A 20,209-nucleotide genomic window follows, 5' to 3' on the forward strand; every position below is an offset into this window, starting at 1 on the left:
AAAAAAAACTGATGTAGCAGAAAGAACCAACTCACACAATCAGCAGCGCATCTTGCGGCTGGAGATTTGGAATATACTTCCTTCCTGGCTTGTCCAATCAGAAGCTAACTCTCAGTCACGTGACTGTTTTGATGATTGAGGAAAATAAAATATATCAAAGATCATCTTCGATATATTTTATTTTCCTCAATCATCCTTATCATTCTCCTGAAGAAGTCACATGAAAATGGGGACGTAACGTTCAATTTTTTAAAAAGCTATATATGTATATATGTATATATGTATAGAAAAAAAAAGGGAAAAGAAAATATGTGGCCTCTTAATAAAATTCTGAACGTTTCGTCCCCATTTTTGGATGACTTTCTCAGGAGAATGATAAGGATGATTGAGGAAAATACAATAGTAGTAGAAATAGTATATATGTACATGTGTGTGTATATATACATGTGTATGTATATATGTCGATACATGTATAGTATATATGTACATGTGTGTGTATATATACATGTGTATGTATATATGTCGATATGTATATATATGTCGATGTATATATGTATATGCGTATGTATATGTATGTATATATATATATATCGATGCATATATGTAGGTATATATATGTGTGTGTGTGTGTGTGTGTCGATGTATGTATATATATATATCGATGCATATATGTAGGTATATATATATGTGTGTGTGTGTGTGTGTGTGTCGATGTATATATATATATATATATATATATATATATATATATATATATATGCACATACATAGATACATACACACACACACACATATATATTCATCAATAAATAAAAATGCCTAAAAATGCAATTTTTTGCTCATTGCTAAAGTAAAGAGGGGAAAAAGAAAAATCCCTAAATCCAAATGTAATTTTAATTAAAAAATTCAAAAATAATTAATGGCGTTTCTTACTATGGAGGACATCTTTTAATATTTCTTCTCATTCTGGCGTATTATTGTCAAGGCACATTAAAAAAAAAAAAAAAAAGAACACTAGATCTATCAAGCAATTGGGTTCTTTGGCTAATAAAAGTAAAATATATTTTTAGAACAAATTATTGGATTAAGAAGAGGAATATGGAATTAGATGAATCTTGAAATAATTGAATTGGCCAGCCCCACTTTTTTTTACTGTCAAGGAAATGATAAACCAATAATAATAAAAATTAAATAAAGAATGCATTTATTTCCGGATTTTTTTTAGATGGTGATTAGTAATTTGGATTACTATTCTTTTCTTAGTTGTTATTTTCACAACGTTTCAGCCGATGTAACCACCGACCTTCTTCTCGTGAATCTTTCCCAAAGTCAAGTATCCATCTAGAATCTCTACTATCATATAAAAGTCACTTTGTGTGTGTGTGTGTGTGTGTGTGCGCGTGTGAGTTCCTCATAGGTTCCGAAACGGCTGAGCTTAACTTTTGCAAATTTCACACAATGATAATTTATAATTCTGGCAGTGTTCTTAGATATGTTTTATAGAGAAATTCATCCGATAAATATCGAAAATCGAAAATATCCGATCTCAAAAATAGTCTTTCTTCGCTTAAAGAAAGAAAAAAATTTTACAGGAGGAATATTTTATGTTACACGGGTATAACCTTGACCGGTGTAACGTAAACTATTCCCCTGTAAAAAATTCTTCTTTTTTATCTATAATTGAAGAAAGGTTATTTTTAAGATCGTCAAGCCCAAATATCAGCTGACGTGATATTGTAAACAAACACAGACGGAATGTGATGAACAATATTGTCCTCATTATTATTTTCTTTAAATATGTAATATTCAATAGAGGATTAATTCTATAATAATGCATACGCAATCTGCACAAATTAAAATATCATGTTTAAACAACGCCGGGCGTCCAGATAGTTCTGAATAAAATGAACAGATTATATAAGATTTTTAGTTTTAAAATATGCACTTGAAGAAGGTCAGAGGTCATATCGACTGAAAGTTTGTGAAAATAACAACCATGATCTTTCTCTTTTTGACTTTTTACAATCATTTTTATGGTACTAATGATATCAGTGTGTGTGTGGAGCGGGGCAATTTATGAGATTTCTTGCAGTTTAAGTTCCTTCTGGTTTATGTGGTATTCTTTCCATGTTTTATTTATTTATTTATTATTATTCACATTTTGTGCCTGGTTGTTGGTATTGCCGATTTTATACTGATAGGCGGATCATAACAAATGGACATACGTTATCAGCATCTTGTTTTTTCAATCTTCCAGCACTTTCCGCAAGATTCTGGCGCTTCCCAACAAGGTAGTTTTTTGAAGTCCTCCAACATTGCAATGGATTCCAATTTTCTCAATCCACTTGTCAAATCCATTTTGCCACCCTCCCCCAGGGCTCCCATCACAATAAATACAACTTCTACCTTCCTCAAATTCCACAATCTTTTTGTCTCTTTTTTCAAATCTTCGTCGTCTTCTTCTTCTTATTATTATTATTTATTTAAAATTTAAAAAAAAAAAAAAAAAAAAAAAAAATTTCTTCATCATTGATTTAGCTATCTTCTACTTATAAAAAAAAAGTCACTTTGTGTATGTGCATCTGTTCATTCGTTCCCTATGGACTCCAAAACAATTTTTTTTTAATTTCATACAAAAAGTTCTTCATGTATCTAGGAGTGTACTTAGATATGTTTTGCATCGAAATGCTTCCGATAAAGTATCGATTTTAGAAAGAACAGTCCGATTTTAATCGAAGTTAACACCCTTATACAGCCAGCTTAACATTACAAGTGCATTTGAGAAATTTTATCACTGCATAAGCAGAAAGGCCCGACATATAAAATCAATAGTATTTATTTTTTTTTGATAAGACAGGGGCGTGTCTGAAATGAATGTTTCTGTTTAATATCTTGAACCATGATACTTGACTTTTTAATTTTAAACTTTAATTCAAGCCATTATATATAAAAATTTGCCATTTTTATTTATTGATGAATATATGTGTGTGTGTATGTATCTATGTATATATATATATATATATATATATATATATGTGTATATATACATCGACACACACACACACACATATATATACTTACATATATGCATCGATATATATATATATATACATACATCGACACACACACACACACACACACACACATTCATAACGTGGAATGGCTGACCCATTCAAATAAGACAGATGATGAGGGGAGGTTTTGTCATGATTTTGCCATTGCTTATGACCTCACTCAGATTGTTCGCGAACCCACCCGTGTGCCCGATACACCCAATCAATATGCAAGCCTCTTAGACCTTTTTCTCCCAACTTCCCCTGAGCTATGTTCATGTACCGTTCATTCTCCTCTAGGATCCTCCGACCACTCCGTCGTATCAGTTAAGATAAAAACGAAATGTAAGAAGCCATCAGACGTACCCCTCCACCGTACTGTATACCGATACTCTATGGCTGACTGGGATAGCTTCCGTACATTCATATCTGATTTACCTCTGCACTCTATGTTTAAAAAGGAAGTGTCCTCTATAGTATCAGATCTGACCGAATGGTTAATTGTAGGCATAGACCAATTCATACCATCTAAAAAATTTCAACAAAAACCTAACAGCCAGCCATGGTTCTCCCCAGAATGTGCTGCTGCTATCGCGCACAGAAATCACTTTTTCCATAGCTACCAACGTAATAGATGCACTGAGACTAAAGCTGCTTTCAGGACTGCCAGCAACCACTGTAAAAGAGTAATAAAAAATGCAAGAGAGCTATATGCCCAGTCTGTTAAATCCAAGGTAGCTGATCAGCGGCTTGGTTCCCACCAGTTTTGGCAAATAACAAATAGGATCCTGAACAGAAGTGTGCGTTCTATCCCAACCATTATCAATGGACCAGAGGTTATCTCGTCAGCGTCAGACAAGGCCAAACTATTTACAAAGAACTTTGCAGCTAATTCTTCCCTATGCGACGAAGGCCATCAACTCCCCATATTTCCTCCTATAACACAGAACAAGCTAGGTAACATACAAATATCCGTGCATGAGGTCGCCAAGCTAATAAAAAACCTAGATTCCAGTAAAGCAACTGGCCCTGATGGCATCCCAATTATAGTGTTAAAAAAGCTTCAACCAGAACTTGCTCCCATACTTACGAAACTGTTTAAGCGCTGCCTTAAGGAGAAGTGCTTTCCGACCCCCTGGAAGACCTCATCAGTTTGCCCTGTATTTAAGAATTCAGGTGATAAGTCATCTCCCTCTCAGTACAGACCAATAAGTCTTCTCTGTGTTATGAGTAAGTTGCTGGAATCAATATTAAATAGAGAAATAGTCAACCACCTCAGCAGGAATAACCTTCTTAGTGACACACAATATGGTTTCCGCTCTGCAAGATCTACCGCAGATGTGCTGACGGTTATATCCCACAGGATTAGTGAATCTCTTGACAAAGGCTTCCTTTCTAGGGCAATTGCTCTTGACATATCAAAGGCCTTTGACAAAGTATGGCATAAGGGTCTACTTCACAAGATTTCCAGCTACGGTATAACTGGAAATGTTTTCTCAATCATTAAATCATTTCTCTCCGATAGGCTCATAAGAGTAGTGGTAGATGGACAAAAATCGGAGGCCTGCAATATAAATGCTGGAGTCCCTCAGGGGTCAATACTGGGCCCAACACTCTTCCTGATCTACATCAATGACCTCCCTAAACACATACTTAAATCATTCGTTGACATCTATGCTGATGACACGACCATCTACGGCAACACATCAAAGGCTGTAAATGACGAAGTTCTCTCGGATTCTCTCTCCTCTGATCTCGAGCGCGTGGTTCAGTGGGGGAAGATGTGGCTAGTTACCTTTAATGCATCCAAAACCAAACTCCATCATCAACGCTCTGATCCCCAGCTGGCATCAATTGTAATGGATGGCTCTCGTCTGGGTGAGGCCCCGTGTTTTGACAAGCTTCTGGGTTTGACCTTTACTCCTGATCTGAAATGGAACACGTACATCAAGTCTGTTGCCAAGGTCGCTGGAAAGATGGTGGGATCCTTCTACCGCTCCAGAAGATATCTCACTACTGATGCAATTCTCTATCTATATAAAAGCCAAGTACGTCCAAGGATGGAATACTGTTGCCATATCTGGGCAGGAGCTGCCAAAAACAGCCTATCATGCCTTGACAGAGTACAAAATAGACTTCGTGGTTTAGTGGGGGATGCCCTTTTCTCTACCCTGCAACCCCTCTCCCACAGAAGAGACGTTGCGAGCCTATCCTTGTTTTATCGTTATTTTCATGGCAGGTGCTCGTCTGAACTCCAATCTCTGGTCCCCCCTCGCCAATCTTTCACGAAAAATACCCGTCTAGCTGAATCCACTGTGAAAAATTTCCCCCACTCTATATCTGTGCCTAAATCAAAACGCGGATTTCATGAGCAAAGCTTTTTTCTTAGAACTGCACGCCCGTGGAACTCTGTTCCGTCTGCCTGCTTCCCTCCGGACTACAACTTGGATGTCTTCAAGTCTAATGTTAACAAATTCCTAATGAACCGCCCCCCTAATTAAACACTTCATAAAATCACCTCACTAACGTAATGTACTTGCAATAACCCTTATCTCTGAGTGGCTTCCGGGCCTTGATAAGTGGTGATCACTGCGTAAAAAAAAAAAAAAAAAATCTTATATAACGGTAAAGAAACCCAGTATTTTGCAATCTAGTCTACTTTGCTTGTTTGTTGTGTGTACAGACACGTGTAAATTAAACGACGACACTAAAAAAGAGAGTCACTCTTTCTTCAAATGCCCACAGAAACTTAAACGAAATATTAAAGTGGTTGCATTAACACAGAGTGTAAGAAGGTGAAAGAAACATGTAGATAACTAAGAAAAGGATGGGTGACTTGTTCAATTAATTATAAAATACAGACAGTTAGAAAAGGAGACTAGAAGAAAACAATCAAGTACATCCTAGAATGAAGTATTGTTGCCACATCTGGGCAGGAGCTGCTCAAACAACCTATCCTGCCTTGACAGAGTTCAAAACTGATTTTGTAGCCTAGTAGGGGATACTCTTTTCTCTTCCCTGCAATCTCTTTCACACAGAAGAGACGTTGCTAGCCTCTCTGTTCTGTTGTTATTTTCATGGCAAGTGCTCGTCTGAGCTCCAATCTTTGGTTTCCCCCTTGCCAAACTTTCACGAAAAATACTCGTCTAGCTGAAACTACTATTAAGTTTCCCACTCTTTATCTGTGCCTAAATCTAAACGCGAATTCCATGAACAAAGCCTCTTTCTTAGAATTGGCCACCTGTGGAACTCCATTCCAGCTGACTACAGTATGGTCATCTTCAAGTCTAATGTAAACAAGTTCTTGATAAACCATACCCTTAAGTAATCCAATTTACCAAATTTCCACTACTAACGGTAACTACGCTATTGTCCCAATGACGACCGTACACTTTGGGCCTTAATAAGTGGTGACTCCTTTGTAACAAAAATTAAAAACAAAAAAATAAAACAAAATCATTTTCAAACATAACTCAATCCCGGAATTCAAGCATATTTTGGTATGTATTCTGTGTGATTAAAGTACGTGGGGGGGGGAACCTTAGGAAAAGAAACATTGATTGACTCATATTATTTTAATGGAAAACCACTCCAGACAAGGCATGAAGCCACTTAGTGTAAGGAGCTAAAAATAATACTACTTCAAGGTGAAAAAAACAAAAACAAAAAAAAAAAAAAAACAGCCGATGATAAGTGTGAGATGGATAGATTTCGATCCAGAAAACAGCAATTCTTTCCCCTTTGCCAGAAACATCGCATATAAAATGTGAAGACTAAAATAACAAAATAAAAAAAGGGAAACGAGGATTACAAAGTTTCTGAAAATAAAACCAAGGTCCACTTTTTACTCTCCTTAATAGGACGATAATAATAGATATATAAGAACAGTGATTTATTTTTTTGCTTTTTTTTTTTGTAGAAATCACGCCAGGCAAGAGGTAAAGTCACTTCATGTAAGGAGCTAACAGAAACGAAGGTGTTGGAAATACTAATTTGCATAAGTGAGTATTTTCTTTTTGTTGCATACACAAGAGCGACCGAAAAAGCCGGCATCAGTCTTTACAAAAAGAACTTCGATGGAAGGAACTTTAAAAAGATATTGGTCGGCGTTAATTGTTTAAAAAAAACAACATAAAAATAAAAATAAAAAATGAATAGTAATTACGCTCTGCTACCAGAGTAACTCCCCTTTACTAACTGACTTTCTGGAAAAAGGAAAACTCTTTTAAAACGACCATTTTTTTTTTTTTTTGGAATACCGATTAAGTATCGCTTTTATTTTTTACTAGCATTTCAGCCCGGCGTTGTCCGGGTGCTCGGAGGTGTATGTTAAGCAAAAAAAAAAAAAAAAAAAAAAAGCGGTCACGAAGATTTTCCCAAATCTCAATACCCTGTATATCAAATTTCGAGTCTGTAGACTGAAAATTGACAGAATTATTGTGTAGGGAAATGTACACAGACACACAGACAGACAGACATGTTCACTTTTATAAATATACTAACATTTCAGCTCAGCATTGCCCGGATGTTTGGCGGTGTATGTTGAGCAAAAAAAAAAAAAAAAAGCGATCAATTTTTTTAACTTTGACCCCTATTATGACCCTTAACATTTATTGTTTTGGGCTCTAATCAAGTTATTAAGTTAAATCCATGTCCAAGGAACCTATATCTAAAATTTCAAGTGTTTAGACCCAAAATTGTCAGAGGAGTTTGGTAGAGTTCTCAAAGGTCAAGTCGCTGAACTTTGACTCCTTAACAGCCAAATTTCTGGCCGAAAACGGATCACAAAGATTTTCCCAAATCTCAGTACCCTGTATATCAAATTTCGAGTCTGTAGACTTAAAATTGACAGAGTTATTACGTAGGGAAATGTACACACACACAAAGGCACACACACAGACACGTTCACTTTTATAGATATATAGATTTTTTTTTTTAATGCAATAATTGACTTTGTTCGGTTTATTTACATTTATCAAAAAAAAAAAAAAAAAAAAAAAGATGCTTGTTCTCAAGGAAAATAAAAGAGTTTTTGCATTTACTATACAGGTCAGAAATTAACCCTCCATATAATTCCCAAACAAAAGATGATTAATGCAAGGATAGAAGATGTCTATTGAACTCAGTTCTGAAAAGATCAAGGCTATAAGCAGGAGGAAACCAGCAGAAAAAGAGTTTCACAAGTCCTTGGGGGAAGCTGCATTACAATGAGATATCAAAGCAGTGAATTGATGGAGACCACTAGACCACAAGTCAAACGAGTTGGAATAAAGGAAGCAGGGAATCGATGAGACAATTCTGAAGCATACATGGCATAACAGTATTTATAGAAAAGACTGAGACTAGCAATATCACGTCTGTTGCAGAAAACAAAAAGTAAAATGTAAGAAAAAATGGAAAGATTAAGATCAACGTTTTATTTAATTATTTTGTGCTCCATGTTCTCCCCCCCCCCCCTCAATTTCTGAAGGAATTAGTTGAGTTTCTGAATTTTTGAGATGAGGATTGGTTATTAGTATTATTTGTATTCTTTGGACTACTGTTCTCATCTTGAGTGTGATTTTCACAAAGATCGATGTAACCTTTGACCTTCTTCGGCATTTTGTCAAACTTGAGAATCTGTACGGAATTTCAAAAAGTACCTTGTATTTAATCCACAGGAGTAGCATACTCTCATTCCGTCAGCCATGACATGAAGTTCCAAGTAATTCGCATTTGTACTTTGAGTGTCGCCCACACTGAGAATTGAACCTTCAACCTCCAGAAGTGTAACTTTTATAACTGAATTTTAACCAGTACTCAATCCACTACATATATTATTTTAATTGGAATTCATTGAGATGAGTATTATTTATTCATTTATTTATTGCGGACTTTTATCATCATCTTTTTTAGTTGTTGCTATTTCATGACGTTTCGGCCAACTATTCCTCTGGCCTTTGTCAGGTGATAACCGCAACGGGATAGGAACTCTGAATCTCCTAACTGCATTCTCAGCAATTACTGCCATCCATAGTTGTTGTTGTCTCACCACTGTATTGGCCAAGTAAGCCTCTGGCCAGCTTTGGGTAGGATTGAAACCGCTATCTTCAGATAATGCTCAACTGGAACCATAGAGATTCAACGTCTTTATCCAAAATATTCCGCAATAAAATAAATTAATTGTTGAGGATAGTCCACAATAAAATAATCCACTACATCGCAGATTCCTGAATTCAACAGAAAGACTCCCGAGTTCAACAAAATACACCTGCAGAAGGTCGGAGGTTACATCGACCGAAACGTTGTCAATATAACACTCAAAATGAAAAGAGGCGTCTGAAGAATCCAAATAAATACGAAATTTGTTAAGTTCTTTTTTTTTTTTCTGTCGTATTCCTCGACATATTTCATTGTTGTATTACCTCTCCTGTTTTCTAGACGGTGTTAGATGATTCGGCGTCCCCGACGAAACATCTTCCAATACATATTAGGTATTATAATATATGATATGTATCATTATAATATTTTTTATTAGTTATTATTTTATATGAAAATAAGCGGAATAATGTGAACAATTCTTACTTTTATTTAATGTGTAATATTTATTTAATGTAACTTAACTTTCTTTATGTGAAACATTTTTAAACGTAAATAAAAATATCTTTTACAGAAAAGTATCGTTCTTACGCAAAACTACTACTACTACTGCTAGTAATAATAATAATAATAATAATAATAATAATAATAATAATAATAATAATAATAATAATAATAATAATAATAATAATAATAATAATAATTAAAAAAAAGCATAATAATAATACCAATGTTTCCTCTAAGAATGTGATAAATTTCTTCAGTTAAAATATTTGTTGGAAGATGTTTCGTCGGGGACGCCAAATCATCTATCACCGACTAGAAAACAGGGGATGCAATTCAATAATGAAAATGTCTTGAGAAATATGTCGAAATGTCAGGGTTTGTATTTTTTTTTTAATATATAATCGTGTTTACAGACAAGCGTTTGTGGAAACCTGATTTTATGAAACAATGTAACGAGATATTAGCGCAAAGAATAAATGCAATGATTACAATTTGATAAGATAATATCTTGAAATGCGATACTACTGTACTTTTATATCGTGATAAGAATGGATCGACTTTGATTTTGGTATCGTCAAACATCAGAGAAATTGGATCAAAGATGAAGAGTGTAATTGATAGATATTCTTTTTTTTTTCATTCTCCTAAAAATATCGATGAGCCGTTTTTTTTCTTTGTTTGGTCAGGCTCAAGTTTATTTCCATAAATCTTAACTGGATAATAATTGCAAAGTCAATGTTTTATGGAACTTTAGGATGAGATAATGGCTCCAAATGTAATTAAAATTCGATTAGGATTGACGCAATATTTTGGAAGTCATTTAAAAAAATTCAATTATTTTAATCTCGGTTTTAAGTTTTAAAAAAATTTCGTTAGTTTTTCAGGATTAACATAGAAATAGCATTTTGTTTTGTTTGTAAAGCTTAAGTTTGAAATAGCATTTTCTTTGGCCTGTTAAGCTTAGGTTTTAAGTAGCATTTTCTTTGGTCTCTGCTCTATCGTAATTTTCATGGCAAGTACTCGACTGTAGGGGTTGCATGGTGTGGTCTTTTTAGCGCAATGTTAAGGCGTCTTGGGTCTAGACAGATTCAAACGTTCACAAAAAAATACTCAACTAGCTACAACCACTATCAACAATTTCCCCCAATCTCTAACTATGCCTAAATCTAAATGCAGATTCCATGAACAAAGTTTCTTTCCCTGAACTGTCCGCCTTTGGAATACTGTTCCACTGGTCTGCTTCCCGGTTGAATACAACATGGTAGCCTTCAAATCCAATATAAACATTATTGTTAAGCCGTTGCCATAAATAATTAAATTCTACCCACTTTACACCATTAGCGATTACTTCACTACCACCCCCAATTATGCAAAACTATGTTCTTAGCTTCTTCAACTTCAACTCAGTGTTTGGGATGTAAAGGGGAACTTTACTGGAACATTCGAACATCTATGTGTCTCATGCAGAGTTAGCTTCAAGATGAAGACCCCTTGATTTCTGAGAACTTCGATTGAAACAAAATGAAACAAAAAATATATAATCTTTATATATATATATATATATATATATATATATATATATATATATATATATAACTCAATTTTTGTGTGTACATGTTTCCTAGAGAAAGAAAGTTTATAGATATTTATTTCCCTTCGTTATTGTTATTATTTCATTAAGAGTTTTCGCACGAATCAATATCAGTGAATACTCACTGACAATAACAAGTTTTTTTCCCCACCCCCCCTGGTGTCTGAGTGATAAGAAGTCTTCAGCACTCTTCACCTCTTTTCGATAACCAGGCAAATCACTTTGCATTATCATAAAAGCTGTTTACCATTAATTCCTTGCTGGCAACCACTGTTGGTCTTCTCTGGAATTGTAGTGGCACTAAGACCCCCTCCCTCCCAGATTCCAGTACTCGTCTCACGTTTCTTGTAGTAAAATGAAACTATAAGTAGAAACCCGGAATATAGCGGCCCTATTATACGGTTTTTCAGGTTATGACGTAGAATACAATGTTTTTGAGCATCCTGTCAAACAAAAAATTCTTGTAAATTACAATGTACAGTCTTTAATTGTGTTCTTTTATTTATCCTAATTATTTATCTTAAGTGTTTTAAGTCTTATCTTAAGTAAAGGTCATTGATTACCCGACAAAGGTATTAAGACCATATGTCAAAGTTTGACCATCTTCCTTCAAAGAGTGTCAAATGGTATTAGTTATAAGTTCATGAAAATACATACACCCACACACAGTCTCATATATATATGTATATATATATATATATATATACACACATACATATATGTACATGGGAGGGCAGAGTCACTGCTTCAGTAGGAAAATTGTTAGTGGGATAGGTCCTAGTGGTTTTTTCATTCCGTTGCGAAGCAAGACTTAAAGGCAATACTGAAGGAGCATTAACAGTGTGAAAACTTAGCCCATTCCAAACAGGACTAACTCTGCTAGAGTCCACGAGAGCCAGGATGATGTATCTGCATCTTTAGATTGTGTCCCCTGGTGGATGGATTGAGGGCTGGAGCAAACAAGCAATTGCCACATTTGGTGCAAGGTCTATTATAGACGTTATCGAAACCCCTTATTATCTTGTAGGCCTGTATTATGTCGGTGCGTTTTCTGTGGAATTCAAGAGTAGGGAGATTGAGGTAGACAAGGCATTCCGAGTAGGGCAAATTGGAAATGCCCTGTATAAGTTTTATTGCTCTACGCTGCACCATTTCCAGGGCATGTTTTTCTCTTTTCAGTTTCGGGTACCAGACCACAGACGCGTATTCCAAGTGTGGGCGGATTAGGGACTTGTAGAGAAGCAACAAAGATATTTTGCCCGGATCTGTAAAAGTGTGTTTGATGGTTCCGAGAACCCGATTGGCTTTATTGACTTGAGTTTCAACATGCTTAGTGAAGGACAGCTTTTGGTCAATGATCACACCTAGATCCTTCTCCTCATTGGTCTCATTCAGAGGGCAACAGCTACCATCACTGTATCTCATGGTTTATGGATGTTTGGGATTGTTATTACGTAGAAACATTGTTGTGCGTTTCTCGGGATGGAACTGCATGCACATGTTGTTTGCCCAAGATTGGAGATGATCCAAGTCACTCTGCAGACTGGAGTGTTGAGTAACCTGTGGGTTGGCAATGGCTCGAAAGATCTTGGTATCATTGGCAAACATGAGAACAAAACTTTCCAGCTTCTCTGGGATATCAGCAACGAAGAACATGAAGAGTAGTGGGACAAGAACAGAACCTTGTGTCACACCACTAGTCACATTCGCCCAATCAGAGCAAGCTCCATTAACTACAACTCTTTGTGGTGTGTGAGGAAACTACGAACCCACTGTAGGGTATAGTCTCGGATCCCGAAGGTACTCAGTTGTGTAAGAAGTCGCTCATGTGGGATGTGGTCAAAGGCCTTAGCGTAATCCAAGAAGATAACATCAACTGGTATTTTACGACTCAATGCCTCTGTCCAAATGTCCAGGGCTCCAATGAGATTAGTGATAGTTGACTTGCCAGTAGTAAATCCGTGTTGTTGTTCACAAAGTAAGTTCTTTTTCTTGAGGTGGTCGGTAATATCCTCAGATATTAGCCGCACCATGATCTTGCAAACAACTGATGTGAGAGAGACTGGTCTGTAATTTGCCGAGTTCGACTTGTCACCTTTCTTAAAAAAAGGGGTTACAGTGGCAGACTTCCATTGACAAGGTACATATCCATTGACGAGACTGGTATTGAACAGGATGCACAGGGGAGTAGCGAGAATGTGGACCAGTTCTTTGAGGATCCGCGGGTGTATATGGTCTGGCTCTGGTGATTTGTCAGTCCTGATGAATTGCAGTTTTTTGAGAACCTTCTCTTTGGTTATAATGACCTTAAGTTCTGAATCCATATGCTTGGGCGTGAATGACGGAAGAGAAGATGTATCCTTTTTCGTGAAGACATTGCAGTACTGTTTATTCAGTACATTGGCTTTATCCTTATCATCGCAGGCAAATGATCCATCTTCTTTATGTAGATCTGGGATACTGCGCCTGGTTGCTCTCCTGCTATTTACATAATACTTCCAGAAAGCTTTATTGTTGGAACGTGCCTCTCTGGCTAATTTGGAGTAAGTCTTTCCTGGCTTTTCCATTTGTGTGTACTTAGCCTCATTCCTGGCTAAGATATACCTCTAGTAATGATGGCTGTCTTTTGTGTTAAGGTAGCGAATTCAGAAGCGATGTTTTTTTAAAAATTTTATGAAGAGCAGCGCTGTTCATCCACAGGGTTTTTTTCTTAATAGAGCATTGATCTACAATCTTTGTAGGTGTGCATTTTTCCATAGCATCTATAATAGATGATTCCAAAAGGTCAGCAATTTCTTGTGTAGTTTTGTCTCTTAGTATGTCCTCCCAGTTCAAGTCCACCATAGTTCTCATGGCATTATATATATATATATAGATGTAGCAGGTTTTACTACTAATACTACTAATACTAATAATACTGATGATCAAAGAATATAAATAAAATACCTGCATGATCACTTGCTTCCAAAGGATCCAGGATTTTTAACCGCGCAACCATTTCGAACTCATTGCTAAATATAAGGTCATCACATGTGAGGTGGGTTCGGTAATATGTTGCAGGAAGTAGGTGTCCCTGATACATTCCACAAATCTAGAAGGTGAGCTGCTGGGATTGACATTCTTGGGGAGTTCAGGCCTGGGAGTCAAGTTGATAGTGGGTTGATTAAAATCGCCTGCTAGAAGTTCATGAGAATAATTCATGGAAGATGCCCAAGAAAGAATCCTGTGTAGGTCTTCATCCAATGGGATAGCCACTGTTGAGCTGACGCTTCTATAGAGACTACCAACCAACGACTCTGCATTATTCCTCCCCCTGCTGGTGATCCAGGTATGATCCTTATATGAAGTGAAGAAATCTGGATATATCTACTTGGCGTTGAGTAAGGATTTGGTATAGATGCAGGTTCCCCAGGTATTAGTTGCAAGCAAGTCACTAGTGAAAAGATCATAGCCAGTAATGTTCTTTGTAGGTATATCTGGTATATGCCCCATCTTTGGGTTGATTTCCGTAAGGATTATAATGTCGTAAGCGTTAGTGTGAGTTAGAAGTGTAAGCTCATTGTGTTTGCTTATCAAAGAATTATCCACATTGGGGTAATATATTGAAAAGTTGCATGCAGTCCGAAATTGTTGCTTTGAAGACTCATTTATGCTATTAGAGTTTGTTGAAGTAATATGAGATCTGGATTAGGAGCCTGCTCTATGATCTTGTTCTGTTTGATGACCCAATGCTTAGTGGGGTTTTCGTTTCTTACCTTCAGGAGCTGGGCTTGCAAGTTTTTTTAAGCAAGCAGCTGATTCTTGGTTAGATCTGGTGTTATGTAGACTCTGTTATAAGCTTTGCTAGTATTTGTTTCTTTTGACCAAGCGACTCCAGCTCAACTTTCAATAGTCTCCTTTTTCTGCTTCTGGGAGGTCCTAGACGGGTACCCTTGCTTATTTTAACTTTTATTTTTAATTCTTCTTTGATCATCTCTTGGACAGCTTGATTCCGGGAAGTTAAAAACAATCAGATTGAGCTTCCTTTGTTCAATGTCCTCGAGCTCCTTCAAACCCTCTCAAAGGCTCCCCGTGTCATGAGATGGTGGAACGGTGCAGGTTCTGGTGAGTTCTGTTACCCTTTCCTCCATATTCTTGATTGTGGCAGACATCTCTGCGTTGGCATCTACCTATCTCTGTTCCATGACAAGCTCTATTTCCTATTTGGGTTGTATTGAGTTTTTTTATTTAGTTGGGATTACTATATAAATATTAATATTCTCTTTAAGTTTATAGGAGGTTTTGGCTTGTAAACTTAATTTTTACTTCTTGATTATATAGTCATCCACAGATAGACTGTTTCGCTGTATCACAGCTCTTCAGTGCGGCTAGACTAGCAATCACTCAATCGACAATCGGAGCTTCTAACCGTTATGCTATTTGGCTGTTGCTAAGATGGGTAAGTGAAATTACAATTTATATATATATAAATTACAATTTTATATATATATATATATATATATATATATATATATATATATATATATATATATATATATATATATATATATATATAACCTTGAATATGTTTCTGTGTTTCTAAATAAGTAGGAATATTTTTTCAAGAATATTCAGTTGTTGAGCTACATTTATTTCTCTTTTTTGTTTTGATTATTCATTTTAGTTTTTCTAGAAAATCCTTGAGCTTTTTCATTCTTTATTTTGATGTGTTTTTTAATAAGCTGAATCGATGAAAAATTTCGAATTTTTAAATGCTCATCAAGCTGTTTGAATAGCATTCTCTTTCGCTCTGTTTCTTTCTTTATATATGTCTGCATATGTTCCGAGGAAATTCGAGATCATAAAAACGCTTATTTTTCATGAAATATTTGAATGCAGATTAATTGACATAATTTCTTGAAGCTTATTTAAAAAAATTTTTTTTAATAGATTAGATCCAATTAAGGATCGTACATATCTATTTTGAATAAACAATATTTACCTTTTTTCATTTTAATATTATACACGCCCACACTCGTGTGTGTATGTGTGTGCGTTTATATTGGCCTTTTCGACTTCAGAAAGATTCAAATACAGAAATCGTTTAATCGAAAACGTAAAAAAATCATTTATTATTAAATGGCAATACTCAAATACTTATTACAGTTTATATATATATATATATATATATATATATATATATATATATATATATATACACACACACACATATATATATGTATATATATATATATATATATATATATATATATATATGCATATATATATATGTATATATAGGATTAAAAACAAGACCTTCCAAAGGGCGAATGAACCCTTTTTGGGGGTCAACGACCAACTAGCACCGTGTGTGTTTGTGTGTATGTATGTGTGTGTTGGGGTGGAGAGGGCTCCCGTAAGCCGTGATGAAGGCAACCTTTCTAGGAGAAGCAAATCTCTGATTTAAAAAAACAAAGCGGGAGACCAGTACCCGCATTAAGCGCTCTCCAGTTTAACTTATTGCTAGCTATCTTGCTCTTGCTTGTTGCTGGATCTCATTTTGACCCGAGAGGGAGACTTAGCTGCCGTACAAAGCTAAGACTCTGTAACATCATCTGTGTAGAGATACTCCCTCAAGCATTTGTCTATTAAAATGGTCCTGTGGCGATGGAAGTCATTTTTGGGCTCATGGACTTTAAGTGTCTGAGAGAGTGGCACTCGTCTGACAAGACGTTGCCATCATCATCATTTATATGTATATATGTATGTATATACATATATGCATATGTATGCATATATTTATATATGTATATATTGTATGGCATAATCACGTTGACATACCGGTTTTCGTCAGATCACCTAAGTTAAGCAACGTTGAGCCTGGCTAGTATCAGATGGGTGACCATTTGGGAATGTTAGGTGCTGTATGTGCTTTCCGCTTATCTCGGCATTGTTTCCAGTCGTCCTGAACCTCCACATGCCACTGGTATTCAACAACGCCGACCCAGGAGAGGTGTGGTTGGAGATTGCGCAACTCTTGCCATAAAAATTTCAAGCGCAGGCACCCTTACCCTGGGTATCCATAGTCTGTCAAGACTGAAGAAAGCCTTTCTGTATATATATATATATATATATATATATATATATATATATATATGTACTGATTTATATAAATATGTGTATGTATATAAATATATGTGTGTAGACGTATCTTAAACATCAAGTGGCAAGCACAAGTACTCGATAATGAAGTTCTTGTGAGACCATGCTGCTCCAGTGTTGAAACCCTTGTAATCAGATCTCACATGCGTTGGGTGGGCCACTTGGTTCAAATGAAAGATTGTAGGTTGCCAAAACAATTTTTTATGGGAGCTGGAAAATAGCAAGCGCCCTCAACACAAGCCTAGGAAAAGGTTCAAGGACTGTACAAAGAACAATTTGAAAGTCCTACGTATCAACATCGAAGTATTTACTTTACAAAGGCCAAAGTGACAAAAGCTTGTACATGAAATTGTGATGCTCTAGAGAAAAGAAAGCCCATAGTAATCTGAAGTGAGAGCTTCACAAAGGTTTAATTGATGACCATAACCATAACACACAGAGCTGGAAATGCGACACTTGTGAATGAGTGCTTTTGTCAAAAGGTGGCTACGTCAACCATCTTAAGTCACACAAAACTCCTGTTCAGGTCAACTTTGCACCTATTAATTCGAACCAAACGATCTGTTTAATATGAAGCAAAGTTTGTGAAGACGTGATTGTTCATAGAAATACCTTTGACCTCCAGAGGAAGTCAACTGTGGAAATTGCTCAATTTGTATGTCAAGATGTGCAAGTCTGCGGCAGGAGTGCAGAGTTATCTGAGACGGCATAGACGATGAGATGGGGAGAATTCAATGTAATGGCGATCATCTGGAAAGATGCAGCAATCACCATCATCATCATCATATGCATATATATATATATGTATATATGTACATACATACATACATATGTATATATATATACACATATATATATATATATTCAGGCAAACATTATTAAAAACAACAGAGATACCTTGCTTAATGATTCTTTTTTTCATTTTTTCGATCTTTCGTAAGATTTTTTTAACTTCAAGATGGAAGGTATTTACAAATGTTCCATGGTTCACACGAGCGCTTTCGATTCTTTCTTGAATCATCATCAGGTGGAGATAAAATATTAAAAATAGAAGTGAAATATATAGTTACGAATGATAAAAAGAGTCAATGAAAAGTCGATTAAAATATACATTTACGAGTGATAAACTATATAGCAGAGCTGCATCAAACGATGGGAGAAATGCGTAACTCTGTGTGGTTCCTATGTAGAGAAAGACTAATAACTGTGCCAAGTTTCGTTGCTCTACTACTATGGGAAGTGAGTCAGGGGCATTACTTATTGCACGCCCCTCGTATATGTATATATATATATATATATATATATATATATACACATAAATTATACAATGGATAATTATATTTTAAAAACAGTATATGTGTATGTATATATATATATATATATATATATATATATATATATATATTTGGGTTGGTGCAAAACAATACCGTTTTCTCACATATGTTACTTTTATATATGATATCTGAATTAATTCATTGAGCTATATATATATATATATATATATATATATATATATATATATATAGCCATGTTATATATCATTTTGAACCGCGTTTTTCGGTCCTTTGTATTGTGTTATTCGTTACTGTTCTCAATCTCTTCATTCATTCATTTTTTTGCGTGCTTTTCGATAGCATGAACAAAATTTAAATCCGTACAATCTTTTTGTTCCAGTTCAAACTAGGCTGAAAAGCTGCCGAGACAGCTTGTGATATCAGTAATATGTTTGGTCCAGGAACCACTAACGAAGGTGTGACACAATGATCGTTCAAGAAATTTCGCAATGGTGATGAGAGCCTCAAAGATGAAGACGGTCGCGGTCGGCCGACTGCGGTTGATAACAAACATTTGAAAGCCTTAATTGGAGCCAATCCACACAAAACCACATGAGAAGTTGAGGTCGACCACTCAACAGTCGTTCACCATTTAAAGCAAATAAAGAAGTAAAAAAAGTTGGATAAATGGGTGCCGCATGAATTGAACGATAATAAAAAAAATCGTCCTTTTGAGGTGTATTCTACGCTCCTTCTGCAAAACAAAAACGATCCATTTCTCGAGCGGATTCTGATATGTGATGAGAAGTGGATTCTCTATGACAACCGGCGACGTTCGGCACAGTGGTTGGATGCCGGAGAAGCTCCACAACACTTTCCGAAGCCGAAATTGCACCAAAAAAAGGTTATGCTGACTGTTTGGTGGTCTGCGGCCAGTCTCATCCATCACAGCTTCTTGAATCGGGTGAAACGATTATGGCAGAGAAGTACTGCTGACAAACTGACGAAATGCACCAGAAGCTCCAACGTATGTGACCGAGATTGGTCAATATGAAGGGACCAATTTTCCCCCATGACAATGCTCGTCCGCATGTTGCTCAATTGACCCTGCAGAAGTTGAACGAATTGCGCTATAAGATTTTGCCTCATCCGCTATATTCACCAGACCTCCTGCCCACTGATTGTCACTTGTTCAAGCATCTCGACAACTTTCTGCACGAAAAATGCTTCAAAAGCCGAGATGATGCCGAATCGGCCTTCAATGACTTCATCGCTTCCAGAACTCAGGATTTCTATGCTAATCGGATAAATAAATTTGTTTCTCGTTGGCAAAAATGTGTCGATTATAATGATTCTTATTTCGATTAATGAAGATTATTATGAAAGGAGTTATGATCTTTTGAAGTTGAACGTCAAAAACAACATTATTTTTGCACCAACATAATATGTATGTATGTATGTATATATGTGTGTGTGTGTGTGTGCGTGTATAATGGTTGTATAGATTGGTTTCCTAGAGAAAATCCAATTAAACTCGTGTGATTATTAAAGAGTGCTCAATGGAG

The 20,209-nt window shown here is 35.9% G+C and overlaps 1 protein-coding gene across 1 annotated transcript; it reads right to left on the reverse strand.

Moving 5' to 3' along the window:
- Positions 1 to 12,108: 12,108 nt before the first annotated feature.
- LOC145242862 (uncharacterized protein B0403.1-like) lies at positions 12,109 to 12,654 on the reverse strand. The gene has a single exon (XM_080105976.1). The coding sequence runs from the start codon at positions 12,652 to 12,654 to the stop codon at positions 12,109 to 12,111; it is 546 nt and encodes a 181-aa protein (XP_079962102.1).
- Between the last annotated feature and the right edge of the window lie 7,555 nt (positions 12,655 to 20,209).

Source organism: Euprymna scolopes, chromosome 21 (assembly GCF_053919585.1).
Source record: "Euprymna scolopes isolate OS-2025 chromosome 21, ASM5391958v1, whole genome shotgun sequence".
Classification (NCBI taxonomy): Eukaryota; Metazoa; Mollusca; class Cephalopoda; order Sepiida; family Sepiolidae; genus Euprymna; species Euprymna scolopes.

Bases quoted from the DNA above. Each gene is read 5' to 3' on its own strand.
- LOC145242862 (XM_080105976.1), bottom strand. From the start codon at position 12,654: ATGAGATACAGTGATGGTAGCTGTTGCCCTCTGAATGAGACCAATGAG.